The following is an 18,494-nucleotide window of genomic DNA, read 5'->3' as shown; positions in this document are numbered from 1 at the left end:
GTTGAATGGTACTCATGGCCATTGATCAGTGGGCTTTAATCAATGGGTTTTGGTCAGTGATTGTTGATCAAAACCTGCAGTCAGCTGAGACTGAAGAAGTCACTTGGATGAGTGACGAAACGTTTCTCCCACAAAACGCTACGTCCAGATGAACAGATTGAACTTTTGGAGTTCTGCATATATCACACACATACATGACAGTGTGAGTGGATGTTTTCATGCAAGTGGAAACAAATATATCAGTCCTGGTAAGCTTTTTATTCTAAACATAATTTTAGTACATAATACATACATAATTTTTTTAGGACCTTGGCTAAAAGAGTTCAGTCTGTGATGAAGGATCATGGTGATCATACCAAATAATGACTCAAGCCCATTAGACTTTTACATATTCAGTTTTTGCCTTATATACAGATTTTCTGTTTATGTTTCTTCATTTCAATAAATTACTGCACCTATTTTTATTTTCTAATTGTTTTTTCTTTTGTATATACTCTAAGATTTTATACTAAAATATTTTCTAATGTTAAAATATAAAATGTTGAGTTTTTTATTTGATTTAAGGGATTAAACTATTTTTAACTACTAAAGTATACATTGATACATCAGTTCAATGTAATCATTAGGGATTAAGTTTGTTTTTGGCTTGCATGTTACAAAAGATATTTAATAGCTATATTTAGCAATTTAAAATGTTAATGGATCTAACTCTCAAAAGCAGAAGTAATACGCCATTATATTTCTCAATCAGCCAATGTTTTTCAGAAAGTAGTTTTAAACAGGGTCCTCTTGCAGTGTGTTACGCAATCACACCCAGAGAATGAGAATCCATTTTTCTTGTTTGTCCTTAGACTCACAAGGGAAAGAGTTAACAATCAGATATACCGGAACCCCCCCACACACACACACACAAACACACACTTCTCCACAGCTGTCATTGCCTTCACTGTACATGTTCAAATATTTATTCTTATGTTCATCACTACACAAACTTCACTCTGCTTCATCGATCATTCTGATGCAAAGCCCGAGCAACATAAACATTACAGCAAGATAATAGGAGCTCTGGGCTTTGCCTTTGGGACTCGAACAAGTAAAAGAAAAGAGATCCAGGCGAACATACACCGGGGAGACACTCATGTCCCCTGGGCATAGTCAGGGACTGAAAGCATTACTATTCTAAGTTCAAAACAGCAACTTATTTAGGAAACATTAAACACAATTTAACATTATACAAGGAACAGTTGTACTAAAAAGCCATTGAAATTCTGATTTTTTGTGCTTGTATTTATGCTTGTGCCTGTATTTAGACTTTATTACGGATTTGTACAGTATGTGACTTACATTTCTGATTTCAAATACTGTTTTTACATTTTTGTACATTTTCATAGTTATTACAGTTTATAATAGATAAAGTTTGGCAAATTGCAGGTTATTAAATATTTAATGAATATTTATCTATACATACGAAATGAAACAGACTATGAGATGAAACGTCCTATTGATATTCACAAGGGCTTTGGTCCGTTTAATGCGCATGCGCATCGCAGAAGCACACTGCCCGCGCCGGTGGCGAATGCAACGGGGAGAAATTTAACTGCGTGGTCTTGAGCTGACAGGCGGAGCCGGCGGTTCCTGCGCTTTTAATCAGTTACACAGCAGATTATACATCGAACCGGACAAATAGTGACTGGTAAACAGGTAAGAAGCTTGAATATCCACACTTTGCATTCGACAGATTTGAATTCCCAGTAATATCGTGACCGAGGCCCGGTTGGTGGGTGCATCAACAGCGGTATGGTGCCGCATGTCGGCTTTTTGAGTTCAAAACAAACGTGACGAAGTAGGTAATAAAATGTTATACGAGTACATATCGGTTTTGTATTTGTTATATAGCAGGTGTGCTTTCAGGTCCTACGGTCTTTGTTACTCTGTGCTTTGAAATGTCTGTGGCTGTTTAGTTGGAGAAGTTTATACTCGGCATTTCCACGCCGCGCGCACACACAGCCAGAAAAGTATGAAAAAGTAGGCCTTCTGCGAGGCCGCGAATGGCTCTGTGAATGACAGCTGCTCGCCCAATCAAATGTAAGCGTCCCGCCTACACAGCGCTTGTTCGACCAGTGGTGTTTGTCAAAGGGTCTGACGTAGGTGTCAGTTACTTTCGCCCTCCGCCCTCCGGTTATAAAACACTGGACAATAACGCGTCTATAGTGGTAGAAGTGGTCAACAAAAGGAAATCTGGGAAATGTCGAGTCATTTTAGAGTGTTTTTTCTCTTCAGCTTTTCCCCCTTTTATTAAGTTAGAAAATATCGGTTGAACGCTGTTAAAGGTATTGGGTGGGCCGGTGGTAAAATAGTATATGGGGTTCCGTTTTCCTACGCATATTACAATGCAAAATGTGCTACTCCACACATAGTCTTAGCGGATAATTTTGAGATTAAAGTAATTTTATCACCTGTTTCATGTGCCCTGATTGTGGCATCTCACGTCTCTTGTGCGTCTTCTGTGTCCGTGTCGCTGCCGTCTGTGTAGCTCTCTGCACGCCAATAAACACCCGGTTTGATCTTAAATCGAGTATTTTTGCCGAGCAGACTATTGTTCGCCTCTTGATGTAGCGGGAATACCCTACGTGCAACCATAATGGTCTTTACCATTGTCTCCCATTGTGTCTATATGTGAAATCGACTGACCAAAAAAACACGTGGGCAGGGTAGTGTGAAGACATCCGGTTTGTAGGTTGCGCTGAAATCCGGAGTTACTCCCGACAGTCTCCGCTATGGTGAACCGATTAGGCTCCGTCGTGGACAAAAGTAAGACGCTGTGGTGCATGGTGTGATTCTTTAGTTGTTTAAATAAAAGGCGCCGGCATGTCAGTCTGTCCTGTGTACGTACGCATGACAAAAGAAGCGATGTTATCGGGAGGATTTGGGTCTATTCCTCTGATCGACTCCAACGACCCTCATTATTTTTTATTTGTATTTTTGTTATAGCTGAAATAGTGATCATCAGCGTTATTCTTTATCTGACAACGGCAGTTCATCAGCGTTATTCTTTATCTGACAACGGCAGTTTAAGCAGACTGTGCTGTTAAATCAATCCCGTGTTAGCTCGGTGCAGAAATGTCTTCCTGCTGTAGTGGTGAATGCCTACAGTGAGCACATTATCTTTGTCATTCTTGAACCTTCTTTCGATGTGTGTGGTTGATAAGGATACACTGAAATCGCACTGTGATAAATTTGATTAAAACCGCTTAGGAGTCTGTGTGAGGACATTTGATTATTGATTATTTTTTATTTTTTTAGACTCCTATTCTTTGAGGTAGTGTTTGCTGAACATCTGGTACTGGCTACATATTCACCACCATTTGAGGGGCATGGCTCACCTTAATATATCAGTTTTTAATCTCTGCACACTGTGCCACACCATGTAACAACATTTGTAATCTGTAGCTTGTATAAGCCTACAGTGGTAGTATTTTTCCCTTGCTGGACAGGGTTATTGTTCTGCTGGCACAAAGGGGGTGTCTTACATTGGTATTCAGGTTTAAAGAGTGATTTATTTTTCCAGTCACTTGCTGAAATATTTAGGAAAGACCTCAGGCACACACAGAGGTGACTGCATTATTATCTGTAAAGACCTCGACAGTCGTGTGTGTGTGCACGTGTGTATTGTGTCCCTTGTTCGGCACAATATATGTCTCTTAGTTGCAAAACAGAGGTCATATGAGTGCAGATTCTTTTAATGGTTAATGTGTGTGTGTGTGTGTGTGCATACAGGAAGGGTGCCTTGATGTGGGCAGTATGAGTAAGACGCCCCCTAACAGAAGAGGGATAACATTTGAGGTGGGAGCTCAGCTTGAGGCTAGAGACAGCCTCAAAAACTGGTGAGTCATGGCCTCACTCATTCCTCTCTCATCCATTTTACTGTTCCCTTCCCTCTCACACCTAAGTTTCCGTTCCTTGTTTGTTTTTGGGCCTTTATTACAGTAACCGTAATGTTTTAAAAATGTTGATGAGTGTTCTCAAGGTGTCCCTTAAGCTCAACTTTGAACTGCATTATTAAGGCTTGTGAAAATCATGTAAAAACATGTTAAATTCTATTTAAAGGAATGATTCCTTTAAATGTGTGATAAGACTACATCATTAGAACACTGCTATTGCAAAGCTAAGTGGGAGCAGCCTTTTAAAATATAAATGTCTTTTATAATAGACGTGCACTCCTTCTGACACGGTTATGTATAAATGCAGTTGATATTGTATACAACAGTTTAGTACTAAAGGTATAATTTAAAAATGAAAACTAACTCCACTACAGTAATGTGTAAATGCCCAGCACACCATCCACTAACTACAGCTGTGCCATGGTTCATTGTTTTTTATGTGTTTACATTTTCAAGCTTGATTTCATTTCTAAAGCCACCCTCATTATATGTTTGAGATAAATGATAAGTGCTCTAAATCACTAGACTTGCCATTCATTCAGCCTTTCTATAAACTAGCCATTGAACTTCTTCCTGTAGGTATGCTGCCAACATTGAGAAGATTGATTATGAAGATGAAAAAGTGTTGATCCATTACCGGCAGTGGAGTCACCGTTACGACGAATGGTTTGACTGGACAAGTCCCTACCTGAGACCTGTAGAGAGAATTCAGCTGAGACGGCAGGGCCTGAATGACGATGCTCCAGTACCTGTAAGCTAACAGTCATGCTTGCTTTGAAATGTGTAGCGTAGAGACATTCTGCCTTGTCTTCTTCTTTACCCTTTGTTGCACAGTGCATTACTGCATTGAACTGGTCTTAGCGAAATGTGATTCTTGGGTTTTTGTATTTGCATAAGTTCAATGGTACTGCTGCTTTTACTTATAAGTAAAAGCGTCATTTTTAATAAAACTATAGGAAGCCTTTAACACCTCCACCTCCAATGCAGTCTTTGAAATGGTGCCAACAGTGTCAAATCTTTTCCCTCCAGGCCTTTCATGTGAATGACAAAGTGTTGGCCAGCTGGTCTGACTGCCGTTTCTATCCTGCTAAGGTCATTTCGGTTAATAAAGATGGTGAGTATCACATTAAGTTAATGGGCTTAAGTGAGTTTCAGTCATGGATTTGTTACTAGTTTTTAAAGTTTTGCATTTTCATTGCAAAGTAGTGTTATATGGAGTATAGTCTGAGATCTTGTACGTTTGTTTTTGGTTTCAATATGAAATCTGTGTTGTTGTCTAAGTACTTTCTCTTTTGTTGGGAATGCAGAAAAATATCTAAAATGCTAGATTTATCTGATTTCTACATAGGGTGGGGGGGTTGCCTCACACACATCACATTTAAAATGATCACACAGTTGTATGTTTTCTTCATTCTTTTCAGCATCCTACACTGTGAGGTTTTATGATGGTGTCATCCAGACAGTGAAAGGAATACATGTGAAGCCTTTTACCAGAGAGGTACCAGCATGTTTTTTTTTTTTTGTTGTTTTTTTCTTACAAATGATACTATATACTGGATTCGACTACAGTTTTTAGATCTTTGTTTCTAAGCTATTTCTTTGCCCTGCTCACAGAGAGGTGGAGGGAAGTCTCGGTCCTCTGAAAGGAACATGGTTAGGAGGGCCCCGAACCGCAGAGACAGAAGGTCTCAGGAGAACGGGGGTCCCAAGAACAAGCGAGCCAGACGCAGCACTTCAGACCAGGAGGAAGACAGCAACAGTGAGGATGAGGAGCATGAACAGGGAATGGTAAATGATAAAAACAAGAAAACAAATGGTGAGCTAGAGGCTGTGCCCACTGTCAAAAAAGAAGAGGAAATCCCTGAGAAAGCAGAGCAGATCAAGCCCAGGGATGTCGAAAAAGGGACAGGATTCAGTAATGGCGTGAGAGTCGAGGAGGACGAGAAGGAAGGTGGCGAAACGTGTCGCGTCAATGGAGAGGTGAAAAAGGAAGAGGTGGAAATGGAACAGACTGGAGCAAAGCCATATACAGAGTCACTCAAGCCATACACAGAGTTGCCCACTCAGATGTCATCGCAAACAGAGCAGGTGTCTGTCACTATGACAACCACAGAATCCAGTGGCGATGTGGAGCAGAAACCAAACGTCCAATCAGAAGGTGCTCAGGCTGCAGTGGATGTGCCGCCTCCTCAGCCTGTGAAACGTAAGTGTTAACACACTAAATGAAGTCATTTAGCAGATATGCCATTGGCTCTCTAGTGTTTTGGAAAGCATGTGAGCGCACTTTGAAGAGTTCCTTTCATTTATCTTTTAACAGCGGTAAGGAAGCAGGGTTTCCACAACCCCAACAGGTTCAGCAGAGAACCATGTGAGTACATTTTAACATTATTGAGTCAAGCACTGCAATTTCTCACACTCATTAAAAAATACAATAGGAGCTTTATTTACATGCTGCACTTCTGTTGTTCTGTTTCAGTGTATCGAGTTATCAAAAACCAACCTCCTCCTGTCCTGTCCATCAATCTTGATCACAACCCGTTCAAGTGCAGCGCTCCTGGCTGCACAAAATCATTCCGTAAAGCCAAGCTGCTGCATTACCACATGAAATATTACCATGGCGAGGAACAGCCCCCAGAGGCAGACCGCAGCCCCACAAGGAGCGTCCAGACTAGGGCCTCTGAGAAACAGCCTGGTGCCACTGGTTTGGATGGCACAAAGAGAAGGCGCACCATTTCTGCATCCATGCGTGAGTTATTCTCCAGTTTGACATTTGTTCCAAATAAAGTGACAGAGGAAGAGTTTTTAATAAATAAACTGGGTCACTGCGTCGCTTTTTCAATAGTAAAATCTGAAATGCTGAGTCACGGCTTGCTGTTATTTTAAATCACACACTTCAGAGTTGAGGCCAAGTGATAAATATATGCATGTCCAGCATTGCTTTGAGATCAGGAACTTTGGCTCATAAATTCCTTGTGATTTTCCTCAGAGTCTGTTGGAGTTGCCACGGCTCCACGTGGAGAGCTGAAGGCTGCTGGCAGACGCACGTCAGCCCCGCCTGCAGTCAACACTCAAGGCCATCAGCAGAGGGCACTGCTGAGGGAGAAAAGCAAAGAGAACCAACTGGACCGGAATGGCTGTCAGCTGCAGGACAAAGACTCAGACAGGAGTTGCTTCGATATTGGTCAGTATGATGCAATGAAAATGTGCTCAGAACAATTCAGCTTGTATAAATACCAACCTGTTAGCAGTGTTTGCTATACTCTCATGCAGCTGAACTCTTGCCCCTAGGTTCAGTAAAAGATAAACTGAAAGAAAAACCTAAACAGAAGGACTTCCTCCGCATTAAACTCAAGAAAAAGAAGAAGAAAAAGAAGGCCAAGTCTGGTAAGAAGCAGGTGCTTGGCATAAGGCTGCATCACATATCTGCTGCTCTGCATGCGCACTCACTGTGACATTGTGGGAATGGCTAGCCTGCAAAGCATCAAGTGCTCCATTCAGTCCTCTTGGTGTGGTGGTTGAGCCTGTGTGTGTGGGAGAAGCGTGATATTTGTTGTCTGCCTCTGTCCCTCCATAATGTCAGTCAAAAAACTCCAACATCTTGTCTCTTAAATCTATTGGTCATAGCTTGATTTATTTTATTTCATTTTTTAGATGGTTTTTAAAGGTGTTTTAGCTGGCAATACGGATGGAAAAAGCCAGATTTTATTGTGGCACTGATAATGACTGATCCAACATACAAGTCCTGCACTAGTGTTAATTCTGGGTAGCATTCACAGTGGTGTGTTTGGCATGCACACAAATGTATAGGCGGTGTTCCACTGACTAGTTATTTGACACTGTTCAGTCCTGAAATATGGGCTGCATGTTTGGCCCCGATTGTTCTTGAGTAATGTCATTTGTCCATAATGTATGTTTGTGCCACATTTTGTCACTTCCTGATGGGCACTTGTTTTTAGCATTATTAAAGCTGACATTTTTGTTCAACATGTGCTTCCCCCTTCCCTGTATTAACAGACTGCACAGGTAGTGAGGAGAATATTGGCATCTCAGTATTGGGTCTTCAGTCCAAATTGAATTTGCCACTCAAAACTCCCCCCTCACACAATCACAAGCCTGAGGCCTACCCCAGCAGGCCTGGATACAGCTACTCAGAGCAGATACATGTGGATGGTGGGTATTTCTGATAGTGTGTGTGTATTGAATATGTGTGGCTGTAGATGGTTTCCTCTCCCTACATGCTTCTGTTCCTTTGGGATTCAATCCACCATGCTGCAGATTTTGTTTAGCTTGACTCATCTTTGTACAATTGTTACTCATGCATGCAACAAGTCAATATAATGCCACATTTTGAACCCATGGTTGATTGAATCCTTTGCTGTTGTTTGCTGCCATTGCTTGCTTCATCATTTAAGCTACAAATACTAAAAAACAACAGTCATTCAAGCTGAAGTTTTATTTAGACTTAACAGAATCACCCTCAAATAAATTAAATCTTAAGGTTGTGTCATTCACTTGAAAACCCAACAGTTTGTTTTGTCCCTGTTACTGTAGACGAGGATAGCATCAGTGACTGGTCTACTGATAGCTGTGGGTGGAGTGAAGATGACTTTGATGTGGATTTGGACGTCACTACACCACCTCTGAGTGTGGACTCTGGTGCCTTAGACACCAGTGACCAAGAGATAGTGAGATGCATCTGTGAGGTGGAAGAAGAGAATGACTTCATGATTCAGGTGAGCCTGTTGTTATTGTTGTTGTTTTTTAATTTAAATAAGGCTTTATTATTTATTGCTTTTGAATGTAAGACTTTCACAATTTGTTAAATATGTTTGTGTTGTTGTTAGTGTGAAGATTGTTTGTGCTGGCAGCATGGCACCTGTATGGGATTGTTGGAAGAAAATGTTCCAGACCGTTACACCTGCTACATCTGCCGAGACCCACCAGGTAAGGGGGAAAAATGATTTTATTTTATTTTTTTAAAGCAGACCTAGGATTATACTTTCCAGTGAGCACGAGGGACTGTGCAGATGTTTGTGTGACTCCGCACAATTGTCAGCACAGAATTTACATTAGTTTAACAACTATGCATGTGCCCCAGGTGGCAGACCTCAAAGAAATACAATAAGAATCACATTGGATCTCCAGCCTAAGACTGCATCATTTCCATCATAAAGCTTGCTCTGCTAATCTGGTAGAAATAACCATTTGCTTCTGCTGTAGTTTGTACTTTTCTCTCTCTATTTTGCACAGTCGAGGAGCGTATCAAGTCACATTTCACTGCGTGTTATACTTGTATAACTATGTACGTGACAAATAAAAGGATCTTGAAAAAGTGTAACCGGCCATCTAGTGGACAATAAGAAAATGACAATGTCCAAGGAACATTGGACAATACGAAAAATGATATTTTTAAAGTTGTTCCAAGTTATAACATTGTGTCCCTGTGGCTGTTGTTATTTTAGCTCTTGTTTGATGCTAAATTGTTTAGCCAATAATCAGTAATCATTTTTATGTCATATGATTCATTTTTGTTACCCTAATTCTCAACCTCTTCATCCTCCTCCTGGTTTGAAGATGCTATCATTTCACTCTGATTCTAAATGCTTACTGGACTGCACATGATATCATTATGTAACTTTAAATTGAGATTAGAATGTTTAGTCCTAATAATCATAGTCATGAATTTTGACATACAATTATTACCTTGTGTCGCTGTATGGCACAGTACACTTTGCTTATATAAAGTCATAAGTTCCTGGTCTTCAAAACACAGCTAAATTACAGAAACCATGAACATTGCTGGCTATTGTTTTTAGTTGGTTATTAGTGGGAACTAAACAATGTAGTCTTTTGGGGTGTTTGACTGTGTCCACAGTGCAGAGCTGCATGACTGTACAGTGCTGACTTTAGCTAAAAAGAAAATACGTGAAGAGTGTGTTAACATTGCCAAGGTGGAGGAGTTAATGATGGAAGCTGATAAAATACATCACCTGCTAAGCTAAGACCTCTAGCACACATCTGTTTAGTTGACTTGGTTTGCTTACGTTTGTGTGTTCTGTTCTTCAATCTGCCATTCATTCCCAACCAACTAGAAAAGGAGTCAGACACAGTTTAGCTTGTACAGAGAGAATATTGGTGGCCTAACAGTCAAAGCATATTTTTGCCGTTACAAACAGTTAATATTTAATCGTCTCAATTTCAGGTCAGAGGCAGAGTCTACGTTACTGGTATGATCGAGAGTGGTTGACCAATGGTCACATGTATGGACTCTCGTTCCTGGAAGAGAACTACTCTCACCAAAATGCCAAGAAGATCACCACCACCCACCAGCTGCTGGGAGATGTGCACCATGTAGTGGAGATCCTCAATGGACTTCAGCTTAAGATGAGCGTCTTACAGTGAGTACAATTATTCCCAAGACAGAATATTTCTGACCAGTGCACTTCAGCGATTATTAATGATTAATCAATCACACATTGGATTTTTTTTTCTGTACTTTCAGGAACAACTCTCACCCTGACCTGCAGCTATGGCGACAGCCCTGGAAGCATTTGGAGAGGTCACGGATTGGTTCAGATTCATGCCGGAGCAGCAATGCAATTCCATCTCCTGTGACTCCTGATGAGGACATGAACCGGGGAGAGATCTTAATGTCCAACGCTCTGGAGAAGCTTAGCCGGGCTGCTACAGCTGCCACCGCCTCTTCGTCCTGCTCCTCTTCCCCCTTTCCTTCCTTCCAAGACTCTTACATTACCAGCGAACACTGCTACCAGAAACCACGGGCATATTATCCAGCAGTGGAGCAGCGGCTGGTAGTGGAGACCCGACAGGGCTCTGAGCTGGAGGACAGCATGAGGAGCACAGAGGAGCTGCTGGAAAGGGAGCAACGCTACGGAAGCCTGCTTGAGACAGACAAGCCCAAATCCACAGGCATCAGCAACAAGGTGGGGTTTTGTTATGTAATTAAACTGAGAAAAGCTGCTCTTCTGAGGGGGAAAAAAATCTCTTTATGGTCATATATAAAAATATACTGTTGTCAGCATTTCTCAGAATAACTCGCCTCACGTGAGCATTAGATTTTAACTGTACAGGCCCCTTATGTTTATTATATAATTTAAAATGACTCCATCATAAACTTTATTTTTCCTCAAAGTGAATAGATTTGCAAATAAGTCCTTGTACAACTCCCATGTGGATTGTAAGTAAATCCCCCCTTCTTTTTTTTTTTTTTTTTCCTTAAAAATGTTCAGGCTTCATTGGGTGGCTCATGGTCACAGACTGAGAACAGGGACGAGGGTGTCAAGGACTCTGGAGAAGCTTCAGATAACAGCAGGCAGCATCAGCAGTGGCGGATCAACCTGCTGGATCACATAGATGCCGTCCAGGACGAGGTCTCTCACAGGATGGACTTCATTGAGAGGGAGCTAGATGGTAAGCCCTTTGACTTTAATAGCTTCTGTCCAACTAGGTAATTTAACTCACCAAACTGATTTAAAAACATGACTGATAAAATTTCACAAAGGGCTTCTGAAACAAACTCTACTTCTTGTCATCAGTGCTGGAGAGCTGGCTGGACTACACCGGGGAACTGGAGCCTCCTGAACCTCTGGCTCGTCTGCCTCAGCTCAAACACCGCATGAAACGGTTGCTGACACAGCTAAGCAAGGTGCAGCAGATCGCCCTGTACAGCTCCACATGAGGGCGTCAGAGAAGAGCAGCAGGTTCAGACGCCACACAGCCTGCAGAAGAGATGCAGTGGCTGAAGCTCACTGGTCACAGGCTGCAAAGATGACAGTATTCATGCAGGTCCAAGACTTTGTTGGTTCAGCACATTTGCTCTGATCTGACCTCTGCTGCTGTTTCTCCTTTTTTAAAAGGGTCCGTGTGGTGGAATCCAATGCCGTGCTCAGCTTGTGTCATATATGAATATTCATATGAACACGTATGAAAAGTGAGCATCTTAAATCAGGATAAAACACAAGAAGTAACCTCGTAAATGCAGGAGAAAATCCTTTAGGACCAGACTACACTTCTGTGTTTCCATGCAACTCTAAACCTTATGAATGCCTTTTGTCTGAGCTACTGCTTGAGGTTGTCCTGTCTCTCCCAGTACGCAGTGCTTTACATGCAGAAGCAACTTTATAAGCAAATTGCAGTCGAGTTCCTGAACCTACACTCTTTGCAGCAGATTTCTGAATACATTTTCTTTTTCTTTTTTTTAATGGTTTTGTTTTGCATAACCTTGTCTCCCAGTGTTCAGTTGTGGTCATCTATCATGCCATAATGTGTCAGATTCTTTTGGTAAATGTGGACAGATAGAAACTTGAAGACATCTAGTATGTAACGATGCTGTACAAGCGGTCCCTACAAAAAAATCTTTTTTTTTTTTTGACCTCCTCAAGGGTTTGTTTTCCACTACACTGTGAAGTTATTTTTGTTGGGTATCAAAGGCATCTTATTTTAGCTTTACTGGCAAAAGGAAAAGTTTTGTCTAAAAGCTGTCTGCTTGTCCGTTCACCCATTTTATCAGTTTGCGTTCCTACTTTAAATTACTCTGCATTGTCGTTGCTATAGCACTTGACCTATGATTCACTGAAAATTGTAATGTGGACTTGTCTCTTCTTAACCTATCATCTTGTGTCAGTGACATATTACTCAGAAAACCTGTAAATGTGTTCTTTTTCCTGTATTCTGTTTATTTACAGTAAATTGTTTGTTTGTAAATATGTCATTCAGAAAACGTGTTCTTCTTTAATGAGCATATTGTATGCTACTGTACTGTGTGTCTGGCTTAGAAGCAGGGAAAATGTCCAGAACAATGCAAACAGATTTCCTGGTACATAAATAAAATATCCTTGATATTAATCGCGATGAACATGTTCTGTATGTTTTCTCATAAAAACAGAGTAGTCCTCTTCTGTCTATGTTGACTACCAGTGAAGTCGATGGTTGGATCATTCATATTTTGATGGTATACGGTGTTTTTTGGGTTGTTTTTTTTATGGCATAGCCGATTTGAGCGGTTATATAATCGGCTTGAAAATAGAAACTGGATGGGAATTGTAATCGTGTAATCTCTCAAAATGTCAGCCGCTATCGTGAATGAAGGAATGAGCAGGAAAATGATATATTAAGCCTCAATGCTCATCTGTTGATCAATGACTTATAAACAGCGGTCGTTTAAAAATTAATCGTCGATAAATTCAGCAGCCCAGGGAATCTAATAAAGTTGGGAACTGTTAAGTCATCACAAACACTGGCTTTGATCGTCTCTACGTTTTGTTTCTCCCTTGGGAGCAAAGTGTCGTCTCCGTGATTTCGGAGCGGAGTGAGACCTCCCGTTCCCACCCCCCTCTTTGTGGGTAGTACCGCCTCTTTCCCATTGGCTCCTCCGCCGTGTCTCCGCCGCAGCGTGTAGTTCCGCCCAGTCACAGAATTACTAGTTGAGGCAGAGGAAACGCTGGGCAGCCACGAGCGTTGTTCGCTGTGTACTTAGAAATACAATTCACCGACGATATTCAACAGCACTCCCAGCGAAGAATTGACAGTAAACCACCGGATACTTATTTCAATCGTCGAGGTGAGTTTCTGTAACCGTTTACCACTTACAGATGTGCCCGATGCCACAGGAGATTACCTCAGCTCGCTGGATTTCTCAACCTGTTCGTGCTGCTGTCTGTACTGTCCAGGCGTTTGTTACATCGATGATGGCAGCAGTTAGAGGATCGTTAGAGGACTAGTTAAAACCACATGTTAAACACCAGTGGCTCACAGGGAGCGAGCGGTCCAGTCATTAAAAAAAACAAAAAACAACAAATAAATAAATAAACTGCAGCTGAATTGAATTGAGTTCGTAGCCGCTTCTCTCAACTGTGATGCGACACTGTGATGTGTTAACGGCTTAGCTTGTTTCCCTTCATTTGTCAGTGCAGTTATTGTTGCCAGTGATCTGGGATTTTTTTTTCACTGTTAACATTTGTGCTTGCTAAGTGTTAACCCGTGTTTTAGCTAGTTAGAATACAACTAGGCCTGTCACGACGCCTCATAACGGACTGTGACAACTAAAGAAATGTTAGCCGAATAGCTTTGAGCTAAATAGATGTAGTGCACAGAACCTGTTAGTACTTATTACCTGTTAATAAAAAGAAAACAAAAACAAAAACTTTTATTATAAACACGCCAAAAATACAAGTTGTGCCTTTTATTTAGCTTTTCCCCCCCCTATCCAATTACTGGAATAGTAATATGATTTCTGTCTGCATGGGTTTAATTTTATTTTGAGTTATGACAGGAAACATTTGTCTCCAAAGATCCAAAGCTGGGTGTTGAATGTCTGGCCTCCCACCTCTAGCAGTGTGAGGGGACGTGTTACCCTCAGTTTTGCACGTTTCTCCACAAATCGTCCCAGTGTATACTCGACAGACCCATCATTACCAAGCAGATCAGTCTCAATGAGGTAGAAGCACCCCCAAAAATTTAGACGTCACGTGACTGATGACATTGTCACTGGTACGCAGGCGAAGGTCACACAGGTGAAACATGTAAGGGAGTGGGCATCAGGTGTTTCTCATTACTAAGAGTATCAGAGCCTGTATTTAAATACCACCACATATCCCACTCTTTCAGAGTAAACCTGCCATTAGGTTATTGAAACAGTTTCATTTATGGGAGATTTAAACACTACAGAAAAGGACAAGAAGGTCACTGTGACCTTTGTGTTCTTTCCTGTGTGCTGAATGTGTAAGAAAGCCCGTGTAGCATATGTAATTATTAAAATGTAATGTTTGATGGCGTTAGATTCACAAATTTTATCTCCCACAGTGCCCCGAACAGTGCCACATGGTCAGAACAGGCTGAACAGAGCTTACACAACTACCAGGATTTTGTTGTCAGTCACAATGTAGTTGCAGAAGACTGTTGACTGTGATTGGGAAAGCTTGTATATATAATAACAGAGCAGATACCAGGTAGGGTGGGGTGGGGTGTTTTACCTTATTGTTTGAAGCTCTAACCTCGTGGTTGATTATTACACTGAATCACCTTGTACCTAACTTATGGGAGGGTCAAAAGTTGTTTATTAATCCACACGTTGTCCTTCGCATCTTGGAATCTGTAGGACAACGTGTTCATCGGGTCTTTCTAGGCTGTAATCCTTAGAGCCCTCGCTGAAATGTTGAATAATTTATAAGGGGTTTATGTGGTTTATCGCAAGAGTTTTGCCATATTTTTTTTTTAATACGTGGCGTGATTCATCTCCCACGGGCGCTCGGAAATGAAAACAAACTCACTGGAGTGAATGCAAAGGCGGCAAAATGCAACAGTTGCGGGCATCGCGTGGCATTAACGCTCGTAAGTGAATGTTGAAAAATAATTTCGGTTTGTTAGTGTCAAGAGGTGACACTTTTACGGTGCCTTTCAGCTTGGATTACACTTTCCACTTGATGTATTACAAGGATTACAGAGTACATAAAAAGTGAGAAAATGCTGCTGTTGTGCAGAAGAGGATTTCTTGCAGCATTGGCAGGGATGAATGTCAGGAAATAACACTGGCTGCTCAGATGGAGACAGTAATTAAGCCACTGTGCTGACAGTCAGTCTTGTCTAGCATTCGCTTTTCACCTTTGGATTCCCGGCCCCGCAGGGCCAAACATAACCTGTGCCAGGCACAGACGTTTACCGTGACTTCTTCTTATAATGGAAAATGCCTAAAACCTTTGTTGACAATACATCCTCATCCTGTTCTGCTATTTCTCCTTAGTCAATTGGCAGTAAAAACATACAGCCAGCACATTATTATAGTTTTTTCTTCTTCTTTTTTTAAATCCCCAGCAAGGCGAGCAATGTAAACATTATCCCGTGTGTCTTTTTCTCAGTCCGGCTGTGTCCTCTGTGCTGCCGCTGTGTTTTCGTAACAGCATCTGTAATTGAAGCTGTACGAGGCCCGGAGAAAACAGATGATGGATGTATACCTCTGCTCCAGGTTCACTTCTTAAATTTCCATCTCATCCCAGTCTACCGCTGAGTCCCTGCTCGGTTTGTTTTTATTGCATGGATATAACGGAGGATAAGTTTCCTTATGGTGAGCTACGAAAGGCAAAACATCCAAAGCAGTTTGTGAGCTGACTTTCTTTGTGTGAGGCAATCGTGCTGTCTTCTACATAGTTTTCTCAAGACTTTCTTATCTGCTGGATCCCATCCCTGCTAGAAGGAGGGCTTCATCTCCGTTTTCCTTATCAACATCGGCGGCCAAATCAGCATGTGGGAGTGAGGCGAGGAGAAGCACAGGTGGTAAGCTTGTTGATCCAAAGAGTTGGATGCAAGCCAGGTTTGACCTCTGGACTGTCCCCGTCTCTCTGCTTTTTCATTTAGGATCACATATTGAGCACATCTGCACGGACGCCATCATGTCAACCCTCAGTTTTCTCTGTTCCTCTCGTTTGTCTGAAGGTGGTTGTTGGATTTCTGCGGAAAAGAAGCTGTATTCACTAATCCAGATTGGGGGGGATATTCCAAATCCCTGTTTGTCATAGATCCATATAAGCTGGCACACATCACACAGCAGGCTCTCCGAACTTAAAAGTGTTAACTGCAGCACGCAGCTTTTAGTTACAGTGCCTCACAATAGGCTGTGAGCCGTATGAGCGGTTTCATCCTCCGTTTGCTTTATGGTCACAGGGACACCCAAGACACTTAGATGCTTTAATGTGACGAAGCAAATGAGAGATGCAGCGCCCTGGTGGTTTGAGCCGCCCTCCTCGATCCATGTTTCTGCTGGAAGCTGATAAATTGTCTCACAGATGAGATGCAGCGAGCAGTGATCTAAAAACTTAGGGATCTTACTTTGAGAGGATTGGACCCTTTGGACTCATTGAGAGTTGTGTGTTTCACATTTGCACGTGTACATGTATTGTTGTTTTTACATATTAGGAAGAGATGAATAGTCGACGTCTTTTTATCACTCGTTCGATGTTTTCTCGCTGGATGGAAAGTCAACGTGCTGGAGTCGTAGAGTCAATGCCAGCTGTTGAAGAATTCCTCATTGGTTGTTGTGATAAGAAGAGAATTCGTTTATGTAAATGATGGTGAAAAAGGTCGCTCGATTTCAGCAGTGCCACCAGCTGAGCTGCATCTAGGGGGGGCGTACCTCCCCCTCCTGTGGTTGCCAAGGACACCGCCAGCCTCCACAGCGAACATTCGCCAAGGGAAGGCGCCAGAGGAGCCACCTCTGTGTTTCTCTGGGAAATTGAATTGTCAGCGATCAGTCATTGTGACAGCCAAGCTGACCACACAGATAACTCTATTAGCAGAGGCTGTGTTCCTGTGAGGCAACAGGCCTCTTAGCACTGATTCATACACTGAAACATGCTGAGACTTGTCCTCATTCAAAGCTTGCTGTGTTTTCACAGGCAGAGGTCTTCACTGTCTCTGGATACAAGGGCTCTCATGTCTCTGTGCTCTGTTAATGTTTTATGGAAACAGTATCTTGTGTTTCCCTCCCCTAGTTTGTTGAAGTGACGCCGATGTGCCGTGCATGAGCGTGTCTGAGAAAGTTAGGTTTCGTGGCACACAGATGGCCTCACTGCTGCTTTCACAGGTGCCCTTCAACAAGCCTGACCGCAGTCTCCAGATCCTGCTGAGCCTCCAGCAGGACTCTGCTCTTCTGGAAACTCTGCCTCTTCACGTCAACCAGCTGTGACCCAGGACACAGACACACTCGCACACACATACACAGTTTCTGTCTTCCACTTTGTCTTTCTTTAGGCTTCCTGCACAACTGAGCATGGCAGAGGAAATCCCCATAGACTGAGCCGCAGCTAGCCTAGCGTAGCAGAGTGGGGCAGGTACTCTATTAGCAGCGCTGAGTGCAGGGCCGACAGGCCTGGCCATTCAGTCAATTTATAGCCAGATACCAGGAGGAGCGGAGCCAGGAGAGACTCATTCAGTCACACTCACACCTCGATCTGAGCTATCAGAGCTAATTTATCAAGACACAGCTGTCTCGTCCTTCGTCCTTTAGCAGCGATATTTTTTTTTCCTTGTAACCCATCATTAGGCGTCCTTTATGTGAGACCTGTATATTCTGATGTCTATTGATTCATCAATGGTGTCTGTCATGATGCTACAGCTTAGGCCTGGGCAGTATATTGATTTTCTTTAAGTTATGTTAATATGTTTTATAATGAAGTATAGGATGAGACAGCATTTGTCCTGATGTAGTTTAATGTTGTATGTAAACCCATGCTAGTAATTGCATGTCTTCTGTCACTCTATGATGCAAAACAATTTTTCCAGAACTGTGCTCCGTCTGCATCTGCAGACTATTTCTCTCCCCAAGGTGTCCTGCACCGTGGAGGGAAAAAAGTGTTGTCTAAAAAACTATTTCAGTTTAAAGATGATAGCTTAATGTTGCTTGTATAGCCAAGCTACTTCATTTATGGAAACAGAATGCTAACAAAATGCTGCAAGACTTCATTTACAGCAAATTCGCCAGTGAAACATATTTTTGAATATAGTTGGAAGATGTAAAATGTTTCCCGACTATGCAGTGACTTC

General features: G+C 42.0%; 2 protein-coding genes across 5 annotated transcripts in view; both read left to right on the top strand.

The window, feature by feature from the left end:
• The first annotated feature begins 1,545 nt into the window (after positions 1 to 1,545).
• Positions 1,546 to 12,533, top strand: phf20a (PHD finger protein 20, a). 3 transcript variants are annotated; one of them, XM_031733047.2, is made up of 17 exons: positions 1,546 to 1,701; positions 3,778 to 3,884; positions 4,521 to 4,692; positions 4,971 to 5,055; positions 5,363 to 5,439; positions 5,556 to 6,144; positions 6,259 to 6,309; positions 6,418 to 6,687; positions 6,928 to 7,122; positions 7,230 to 7,325; positions 7,956 to 8,111; positions 8,493 to 8,674; positions 8,786 to 8,885; positions 10,144 to 10,339; positions 10,444 to 10,885; positions 11,192 to 11,372; positions 11,498 to 12,533. In XM_031733047.2, the coding sequence occupies exons 2-17, from the start codon at positions 3,802 to 3,804 to the stop codon at positions 11,638 to 11,640; spliced, it is 3,018 nt and encodes a 1,005-aa protein (XP_031588907.1). In that variant the 5' UTR covers positions 1,546 to 1,701; positions 3,778 to 3,801; the 3' UTR covers positions 11,641 to 12,533. The 3 variants fall into 3 exon arrangements, with proteins under 3 accessions (XP_031588907.1, XP_031588909.1, XP_031588908.1); XM_031733048.2 differs by lacking the exon at positions 1,546 to 1,701 and adding an exon at positions 2,198 to 2,811; XM_031733049.2 differs by lacking the exon at positions 7,956 to 8,111.
• An 830-nt stretch (positions 12,534 to 13,363) lies between these two features.
• Positions 13,364 to 18,494, top strand: part of ndrg3a (ndrg family member 3a) — a 31,905-nt gene continuing 26,774 nt past the window's right edge. For both annotated transcript variants that reach the window (XM_039612416.1, XM_031733045.2), the window contains exon 1: positions 13,364 to 13,521. The gene's annotated coding sequence lies outside the window, so the exon portion shown is untranslated. The remainder of the gene's footprint in view (positions 13,522 to 18,494) is intronic.

The sequence above is a fragment of the Oreochromis aureus genome, linkage group 5 (assembly GCF_013358895.1).
Source record: "Oreochromis aureus strain Israel breed Guangdong linkage group 5, ZZ_aureus, whole genome shotgun sequence".
Classification (NCBI taxonomy): Eukaryota; Metazoa; Chordata; class Actinopteri; order Cichliformes; family Cichlidae; genus Oreochromis; species Oreochromis aureus.
This window is presented reverse-complemented; position numbering and strand designations above follow the sequence as displayed.